At 36.4% G+C, this 10,646-nt stretch overlaps 1 protein-coding gene across 1 annotated transcript; it reads left to right on the forward strand.

Annotated features, from left to right (window-relative positions):
• Positions 1-8,341: 8,341 nt before the first annotated feature.
• CBG06735 lies at positions 8,342-9,945 on the forward strand (the record flags this gene model as incomplete). Its single annotated transcript, XM_002647591.2, has 5 exons — positions 8,342-8,360; positions 8,467-8,703; positions 8,746-8,826; positions 9,406-9,593; positions 9,640-9,945. The coding sequence occupies 5 exons, from the start codon at positions 8,342-8,344 to the stop codon at positions 9,943-9,945; spliced, it is 831 nt and encodes a 276-aa protein (XP_002647637.2).
• Positions 9,946-10,646: the final 701 nt, after the last annotated feature.

Below are 10,646 nucleotides of genomic sequence, written 5' to 3' on the forward strand. Positions count from 1 at the left end.
CGGGATTTGAAGATGTAAATCATGCAATATAATAATCAGTAACTTTGCAAAGATCATAATTTTTATAGAAAACTTTAGCTTGACTAAATTAAGATTGCGTAGGAAACGTTGGTGGTTGAATTGTGAAGGATTAAAAATGTGTTTTCTAAATCTTGACCAAACTTTTCTCATTATGAAAATAATCAGAAAAAAACTAACGCCTCTTCAGGTACAATAATAACTTACATTAAAAAACCGTGACGTGCATTTTCAGATTTCAAGTTTTGGTTTTTGACCCATTATTGTGATCCTCATGTTATCATTTACGCCAGACTGGGTGATACGGAAATTAACTATTGAATAGCATTCTTCGGACCGAGCTGATCATTTACGCGAGACTGACTGATACTCAATTTCGGTTTTGGATGACACTCATTGAACCGAATCGAACAAATTTGATCAGAAAAAATTTTGATCAGAATCAAGAAATCGAATTTGATATAATAATTTCAGAACTTCTCCAGTTTCGGCATCTCGACTTATTCCTTTATCTATATTTACATTTCTCTTGAACGTTTGAACTTTTGCTATTTGATTTTCCGCAGATCTTTCCCTCACACACTCTCGGTGGAAACTATGGCAAAAAAAGTAAGATAGTATCTTCCTATTTCATAAATCTCAAAATATGGAACCAATCGGATTAAATTCAATAGGGTCTCTCGTCAAGGAAAAACCAAATAGAAATCCTTAAATTGAAAAAAAAAAAACTTCAGAAACGGATCTGTTTCGGGGACGTCATCAGCGTGGACTTTTGCTGACATCAAAACATAATAAATCTTTTCTACGGTATTTAGTTGGTGAATGTATGCCTCCAAAATTCTTTGCGACTACTTGAAAAGGTCTCGAAGCCCGAATTGTGTTCAAAAAAACTAAAATGGTTTTTTTTGTCATAAAATTCTAAGCCGGTACTGTCCTCGTGACGCGCATCCAAGACAGATCTGAAGGAAAAATCATTTCTGTTTTTTAGCTTTTCGCATTCTTACACCTCGTGAGATGTACCGCTTATACTACACACATTCAAACTTCACGAACAACATCTTTCACGGAATTGTGAATAAAAAAACAGAGAAAAAGTCCTAGATAGAAACAAATCAGAGCATCATTCTTATCTTTACTATTAACAATCACCAAATTCTGTCTGTATGTCCGTTTGTTCCCGGTTCCACGACCCTAGCGAAGTCCCCAGTAGACCAAAAATTCTCAAATTTTCACAGATGATCAGAAATAGCAGCGAGATGTTGCCCGTCTATTTTTCATTTTGAAATTTTGGTTCTGACGTCATCTGGAGACGGTACTCCATTCCTACAGTGCAACTCTTTAGAAAATAATTTTCACGTCACTTCCGTCCAACCCCTCTATTTTTTTTCTTATTCACACTATATCTGATAAAAAGGTGATTTTGGGAAAATAATTATTTATTATCAGTTTTGAAAGTAGAGAGAAAGAAAAATTTCAGAAAATTTGAAAATTCTGACTTTCTGAATCCCCTAACTTCTCAAAAACTGAATTTCGGAGATTCTGATTCACGAAATTTGATTATTTTTTTCGAAAATGCGAAATTTCTAACCATTCCTATGCTTCAAACATTTTGGTTTCACTCTGAAATTCTAAAATTCTAATTCAGGAATTCGGAAAATTGGAAAAACGGGAACTCGAAAATACCGAGATTTGAAACTTCGGAAATCCAGAAGTATAAAAATTCAGATATTCGGAATATTACGAAATTTAAAAATTTGAAAGTTAGAACACTCGAAATTTTGAAAATAAAAAATCTCGAAAGCAAAAAACCAGAAAAACCAGAAACTCAGAAGTTCAGAATATCAGAAAGCCCAAGTTCGGAATTTAGAAAATTCGGAAATTCATAAACTTTGTGAATCAAAAACTCAGAAATGTGTTTTATAGAAAATTCTGAAAATCTGATTCGTGTTAAAATTTTTAATTTTGGGAATTTGTGAAGTAGAAACTCAGAAAGTCGGAAATACGGAAACTCGAAAATACGAAATTTCAGAAATTATGAGTTTTGAAATGAAGTATTTTAATAGAAAAATCTTTGAGTTCTAGAATCGCAGTTCCGAAAATTCAAGACTCCTGAATTTCGAAACATCTGAAAAAATTATAAGTTGTTAAATTTCAAGATATTCGGGAATTCAGGAAAATTATTAGTTCTAAAAATTTGGAAATGTTGAACAGTTCGTGTATCAACTAAAACACATTTCTGATCTACATTTCTGATTTATCTGTCCAAGCCGAAACTCAATCGGTTAAGGCTGTTGTAAGCGGGAGCCAGAAGGTTTAGCCCCGAAGGCCCATAAGCAGACTGTCACTCCAGTTTATGAAAGTTGACAACACAATCAATAGAAATTGACGTCACATTTAAAAAAGAGTGAGTCGCGAAGCGACGAACAGTAAAAGAAAAAGGTTTATTCCAGCTGTTTGAAGCGCCGGAGGCGCGGCAAACAGGCTGGTGTTAATAGTATAATTATCAAAGAGCGTAATGACCTTCCTTGCTGGTATTTTAGAGTGAGTAGTCAAACTTCATAACTGCTTGATCCGGCAGCTGAATTTTGCTTTTATCAAAAATTTCTACACCCCATTGTTAATTTTTGAATATTTGAAATCACATTTCGTTTCCGGAACGGTCAAAATGTTCGAAGTTAAAATAGTTGAACCTTTTATTCCCTTATATTTTGAAAATCGATTTCCGCTGAACATTTTACCTCATTTCATGCAGTTATCACCGACATTTTTTTCTTTCATGGAAGTCACCCTCTAATAGAAGTCCACCGTAACTGTGCAGTTCGTTTTCGGCTCCGGGACATTTCGCAAGCGGACATTTCGAAACCGCGACAATTCGAAAGCGAGACATTCCGAAAGCGTGTTAAAGGAGGCCAGTCACGAAAGTTTACGGAGTTTTCTTGGAGCGAGATCATGTATTCTGACGGAAAATCGTGCGATTGCGACCCAATGCGCGCTACTTGACGAGCATTTATTTTTTTAGAATACACTAGTTTTCTTCACTGTTTGGCAATTATTCCCTACTTTTTCTTGTTATTCGGTCATTCTATGATGTCGCCGCATGAAAACAGAAAGAAAAACGAAAACGAACTGATGGGAATCGAACCCGCGATGCGCGACTGATACACAGGTAAAGGGGGACTGCCAAAAAACTGCTAAATGACAGCTGAAGAGGCGCAAACTGGCGAATGACTGCTAGTTGGCAGCCGAAGGAGAACTGACGGGCCGTCGACGGTCCGTCGACGGACAGTCGGTACCGATTGGAAAACATACTTGAAGGTTCTGATTGGAAATCATGCAGAAAACAATTTCTCATACTCCCACTAGATTATAGAATGTTGATAGAATCTTATTTTCCTCAAATATGACCACCTCAAAAAATAGGTTGTTGAACGACTGCTAAATGACAGTCGAAGAGGCGCTGACTGGCCAACGACCGGGTGTTGGCGGTCCAAATTCCTTCAGAATGGAAAATTTTGTTGAAAAAATAGTTCTCTCTAAAAACATCATAAAAGTCATAGAGAGGTCTGGGAAGCTAAAAAATGCGTTATTAGAAGCATTTCTATAAAAATTAGGATTTGAGGCGCGGTTGGTGAAAAACTGCTAAATGACAGTCGAATAGGCGCTGACTGGTTGATGGCGGCTGAATAAAAAAATATGTTTGAAAATTCCTTGGTATATATCTAGAAGCATGTGTTAGCATTTTCGTGTTCCAAAATCTTTACTCGAGTTGTCATCGCATGATAATAATCAATCGTTCAGGACACATGTTCTCGGTCATATTTTTCAATTTGCTTAAGATTTCCGACGAAATTTGTTTTTAATTTTGTACAATTTGTGTCTGAATGTGCTATTTTTTCCGTTTTTCTTCAAAAATCACAACAATTCGTTTTTAAATGCCGTTTTATAACTGCCGAGTTTCAAAATTTCGGTTTGCAACGACACTCCGAAATCCCGCAACGACACTCCGAAATCCCGGCTGCGCCTTGTTTAGCGGCACAAGACTTTACTAATTTTTCGTCTTTTTTTCAGTTTCTTTCGCTTTTCGAAGTGTTCTCTTATTGAAATTCAGTATTTTTCGCTTAATTTATCTAACTACTGGCATAAAGAAGCACTGAAAAGCTTTGCGCACTTTCGCTCTGCGCGTTTTTAGTCGAAAACGCAGAAAAAATCGGCGAAAACTCCTTGCGATGAAAGTTTCGAAAGTTTCGCTATTTTTTGCTTCGGAACGTTACAAATGCAGCCTTTCAGGAGTTTTTATATGGTGAGTTGGTAAGTTTTTATACGTTCCGAAGCAAAAACTATCGTAAACTCTGAAATTGTTCATGCGTTGTCGAAAATTCACCTCGCCGATACTTCATAGGTGTGACGTTTTGCAAGTGCAATGTTTGGAAAGTAACAACTTTGCAAGGTTCGCACAAAAATTAATACGAAAATCAGTTTTTGCTGTTTCTGACTTGTTTTTTAAATTTCACATGCGAAACGTCGCCCTTTTGAAGTCTGCTTTAAAAATGCCGCAGAGCCTAAAAATCTAAAGATTTTTTACTTGCCAGTTTTTAGTGTTGCGAACGCATCAATTTTATTTATTTTGAACGTACTTATAAGCGAAAAATACTGTTCAATGAGAGAAATGTACATACCGAAAAACGAAAAAAGTTGAAAGGGAGAAACGAAAGAGAAAGAGAACGAAAGGAAATAAAAAAAGCTTCTGATTTTCCGAGTTGAGTTTCTGTGAAGTTTGAATTTTGCGAAAACACAGAAAGAAAATCGGAAGTTCTGTCTCATTCAGAACTTGTGATTTCTTATGTGTTTTCTCTTGCTCTACTCATAAAAGTTCACCTTTGAAAAAATCAGAGTTACTTTTTAAAAACAATACACAATCCACAGAAACTGTTAGTTGAATAAAGAATTTCTATTGTTTATTACCTGTTTAATGATGAACTGTCAAGAAGGCGCTATCATTATAGACGGTCCGTCTTCGAGGCGCAAATCGTTACAGACGGACCGTCGGCGGCGCGCGATTCGACTGCCGACTGTTCGCTTTTCGGCAGTCCGCGCCCGCCAGACGGCCCGTTTTTCGGCTGTCCCCCTCTACCTGTGTAACCAAGCGCGCCCCCACTACACCACAAGCCCTTTGTCGTCTGCTGCCGGAAAAAACGATTATGAAACGAGGAGTTGGCGCCGCTTCGAAGAACGGCCGCGTTCTTACTTGTACAGTAACAAGGAGTTATGGTTTGGTGTCCATTGTTATTTTCTGACTGTACTATGTGATATATCAAAAAACTAGAATTTTGAAAATTTTCATGTCTGGCCTCCTTTAATACAGGCGAATAGATGAATTTCAGACTACAAAACGAGTTGTAGTGTTTTCGAGTACCGTAAAACCTCTAATAGAACGACACCCGGATCGTCCACTTTGAGCATATATATATATCTCATTTTCTGTGAAAGATATCAAAAAGTGGCTAACTAGTAAAATGTTGCTGATATCCTGATAAACATTTTATTAGTTAACCACTTTTTGATATCTTTCATAAGAAGTGAGATATATAGGCTCAAAGTGGACGATCCGGGTGTCGCTCTATTAGAGGTTTTACGGTATGTTTTTTTTGTGATAGATTCTGAAAATCGGAAAATTCGAAAAAAAATTTTTTTGAAAAAACTAAATTTTCACTTTCGAAATGTCCGCTTGTGAAATCTACCTGTCTTTATCAGATAGAATACGGTATTTGTACATTTTAAAAATCTTTTTATACCTTAAAAATAAACCCAAATGAATCCGAAAACGCGCTTCTGAAATAATTCCCAGAAATTCAGGTGCACGAGTCCTCGGATTCTTCGCGGTCATTTGATTTATCTCATGATCTTCACACATATTCGAAATAGCGGTGGAAAAAAATGAAGATTGCATCAATTACTGTTTTTTGGTCCTGTTTTTCGTTTTCAGATAAACGCCTGAATGTTTCTCAAAAGGAAAAATGCATGTATATGTAGAATGAACGTGGTGATGGAGAATAGTTTTTAGAAGACTATGTACACAAGGGATATAGGAAAAAACGGTTTAGATTGGAATCATCGGATGGTGTAGAAGGAATAGGATGTTTTTTGATTTCAGATAAATCTTACAGTTCCACTCAGAAAGTGCAAAAGATTACAATTATTTTTGGTTGATACCGTTATCTTGTATTGTCCACATCTTTGTTCGCACCGATGGGCCTGGTACGTTGTTTCAAAATTGAAATTGTGAGGAAAAAGTATACCAGATGATAGAGCTCGGAGAGCTATACAGCCTACAATAAGAATCGACCGACTTCGAAAGCGGTATTATGGTCCGAGCCTGCATTTTTTAGCCGTCGAACGATTTTTGCCCAACCAGGCTATTAAATGTCGGCCGGCTCCGCTTACTGATTTCAATTCTGCTCATTTTTTTGGAGTTGTTTATCATAATGTCAAAAATGTATATTTTACTGGAAAGATATATTCTCTCTTTCTGAAAACTTAATTCCAGAACAGATATTCCTTCCAAAATGTAAATGTAGATTGCCCGTTTATCTGAAATTTTATATCGGAATACGACCGTTTTCATCTCATCCACTTTCTCAGATCTTCATAAAAAGTTGGGCCCGTTCTTCGCACGATTTCTATCTAGACGAGATATGTGTCGTGTGTTTTGGAAATAGCTTCAGGTAGTACTTAAAATAGACAAAAAATTGAAAAAAAGGTCAGACGAGATTGTAGGGTGAAATAAAAGCGGTGGTGAGGCGGTCGAAAGAATTCATTTATAGCTTGGTCGAGATGTTTTAAAGTATATTACCGTTCGCATAAATAATAATCGACCCATAAAGAATGTAATAATGTTCCACTTCACTTTGTTCTCTACAATTGTTTAATTTTATGTTTTATATTATCTTCACTAATGAAATTTTTTGAATTTGTTCATCACCTTATTGGTTTTTTTTTGTTGAGAACACATTTTTATGAAACAGAGTTCTTGTAGTTTGAGCTTCTCAAAGCATCTTTCTGTTAGATTTCTTATAACGTTTCGACTCTCAACAAACCTTAAAGATTTTCAATAACGCTTGTAAAATTAATTGGATAAAATTTTCAGTTACTTTTTTTGAAAATTACTTTTCCAAACTTTTGTGATTTTTCCTAAATATACAGCACATGTCACAAACTAGCAAATTGGCATATATTTCATAAAACACCGTAAGATTAGTCTTAGTATTGTTGAATTTAAAAAAAGTAGTCCAAAGAAACTGGTCGGGGCGCGATTTCTGTCCAGTTTCTTTGGAACCCAGTAAGCACCTCAGAATTTGAAAGCCGTTGTTTGTTTTGATTTATGTATAAGGCGGCGCTGAAAAATCTTAAAATTTCAGACTTTTGCCTCGTTCGGTCGATTTTCACAATAAAAAATTAGTTTTTGAACAATAGATTCTAGAAATGCTGGCGATCATATTTCTATCAAAAAATCTAAATCTTGTTCAGAAAACCAAATTAAATTCACAAAAATTGGTTTCGCTTAATACAGTATTGGTTTCGGAGGTGGGCCTCGTTAATCGATACGAACGCCGCCCGTGAAATTTCTAGGTGCCAGCTTTTTTTAAATTTGAAAATAAGCGAGTTTTCAAAAATCGTGTTTAAATATCATAGTTATTGGTTTCAGTTATTCAGTTATGGTAAAATCTATAACAGAAGAGCCTCTATACTTTCTCTTTGAGCTCGATTATCTGAATTTCTGTATGAGATATCAAAAGTCTGTCAACAACTAATAAAACGTTTATCATAATTTCACCAATATTTTATCAGTTGACCACTTTTTTTTGTATCGTTGACCGGAACCGAGATAAATTGGTTCAAAGTTAAAAGTTAGGGGCCATTCTATTACAGGTTTCACTGAACATTATTCTAGTTCAAAAAGCCAACATAAGCCGTTCATTTTTAAGATGATCATAAGTTCGTCCAAAAAATTATTGAAGATATCCTCCTTATAATTTTTCCAATGTGTGTTTTAAATTTTTACGGATAGCATCTCTACGTCACTTCTCCACCTGAATCGGATTGTGTACACAGTCACACCAACCTCTAAATTATTGATGTCTCAAAGAAAGCCTGCAAAAAGGAGGGAAAAAAATGGTCGGAACCCTTACACGCTTATGACCTCACTGACGCGGGATGGGCGGGCTGTGGATTCACTTATAAGAAGGTGTGAAAATTATGATACGCTAAGCAAATCGCGGTTATTCATATTCCATCTGATTTGTCATTTGACACCTTTAATCACAATATGAGCGGATCTTCAGGATGTGAGTTTTAAAGTTTTGGCCTATTACCAGAATGTTGACCTAAAGATTTTTAAAAAATTTTAAGAGTTCCGAAAATTATGTGGGATCAATTTAAAACTTTTTTCAGCTACACCATCTTCACCTGGAATGTGCCTAGTTTGTAGACTATCCTGTCGAACTCACTTCCACTTTGGTGGAGCTTCGTGTACAGCCTGTGCTTCATTTTTCCGAAGAACAGTTTCCCTGAACATTAGATATGTGTGCAAGCGAGAAAATGATTGTATCAGCTCACCGGAAGTTCGGAGCATCTGCCGAGCATGCAGATATGATTGTTGTATAAACAAAGCTGGAATGAACCGGGATTGTAAGTAGGAATACATATTTCAACTGTGAAAACTATTTTCAGTGGTGCAACAGAGGAAAAATGACAAGAGAACACCGAAATATGTTTTGAATTCCAGGAACGAAGGAGGGGAAATAGTGAGAGGTAATGTAATTTTTCATAACTAAAAAAAGGCCCTTTTAATATTTTCTGAGTGAAATGTCAGCATGAAAAGACAGAAGGGGCCCATGGGTAAAAATTATGTCTAAGTGAAGGTTTTTCGATTTTTTCAAGTTTTGCCATTGTTTTTATGAAAATTTCGTACTTTGTGCTTGTTTCCATAAAAATGCATAACTTCAAAAAAAGTTCAGTTTAGGTCGTTTTTTCCACGAACAACATTTTTTTTGCTTTTGAAACTGTGTAATTTCAATTTATTAAGCTGATATTTGATTAATTTAGGCTTAGGAACAAAAGAGTCATACAAACATGTATAAAAATGACATAAACTGAAAATTTCAAAAAATGATGAAAAATGTTCAAAGCACGAAATTTTAGTGGAAATAACCACAAAACTTGGAAAAATGGGTAAATCTTAACTTAGGCATAATTTTTCCATTTGGGCCCCCCCCCCCCCCTTTCTCATGCCCCCCCCCCCTTGTCATAAAGAGCCGAAAAATTAACATGACAGTGTGAGGCCTTTCTATTACAGGGTTTTTGCCAATTAAAATAATCAAACTATTCCAGACTACACCACAAACTCTTATACAACGTTACACGAGTTCTCACAAGGAGAACAATCAGAAAGCAGTCCATCTCCTTCAGTGAGCAGTGAAGGGAACGAAGAATTCAGCAAAATTCTGGATGTAAGCCACGGAGAGCTTTTAAACTACTATGTAAAACAAGTAGAGCTTGCCAAGAGTGCAAATGTAAAGGTAAATTGATTTCAAATTATTTTTTTCATGTCGTTGGCAGTTTTAGAATACTCTTCTGGTAAACAATATTGAGGAACTTCTGGAGGTAATAAACATTCAAAGCGAGTGGGCACTCGACGCTTGTACGATGTGTCCTGGAGTTGATATTCTCGATCGGGATGACATCGTGGTTCTGCTTAAATATTTTGAGTTTGCCAATATTTGGATTGATTCACTCTGGGAGTATTCTACCTCATTGAACAAAGAAGGTTCGATAGAAAATGCGATGAAACTTGTAATAGAAGGGCCCCCCACACTGTTCAGTGTGAGCTTATTTTTCTTTGCTCCTGTGCAAAATATCAAAAATGTGTAGCTGACAGAAAATATTTTTGACATTATGATAAACAATTTATCAGTTGAGAACTTATTCTTATCTTTTTCAAGAACCGAGAGCTCTGAGATCCAAGTTGAATGTTCGGGGGCCATGATAAAAATTATGTTTGAAACTTTGAACAAATATATCTCGGTTCCTGTGAAAGACATTCATTAATTTTTAAAGCAAAACTGTTTGTCTTGAAATCAGAAACATTTCATCAGTTAAACATTTTTCGATATATCAAACAGAAATAGAGATAATTAGGTTCAAATGGAGCCATCTTTTAAAGGAGTTTCACAGATTTCAAAAAAAAATTCAAGTATTTTTCAAACGTGACAAAAATATTTATTTGTTTATAAAAGAAATCTACGTAACAAAAAATATATATAAACTTTCGAAATTATAGAAAAAAAACGCTGCGTGGTATAGCAACCCACGACCCTAGTTGGCCCATTGACCTCAGGAAGAGCACTATAAAGGAAGAGAGAAGTGAGAAGAGGCCCTGGGGGCTTGGGCCTGGGGGCCTGGGGGCCTGGGGGCCTGGGCCTAGGGGCCTGGGCCTGGGGGCCTGGGCCTGGGGGCCTGGGCCTGGGGGCCTGGGACTGGGGGCCTGGGACTGAGGGCCTGGGACTGCCGGCCTGAACATTCCAAATTTTTTTCCAATCCATGCCAAATCGAATTCCACCACATTGGAGCTT

Source organism: Caenorhabditis briggsae, assembly GCF_000004555.2.
Source record: "Caenorhabditis briggsae complete genome, chrV, whole genome shotgun sequence".
Taxonomy (NCBI): domain Eukaryota; kingdom Metazoa; phylum Nematoda; class Chromadorea; order Rhabditida; family Rhabditidae; genus Caenorhabditis; species Caenorhabditis briggsae.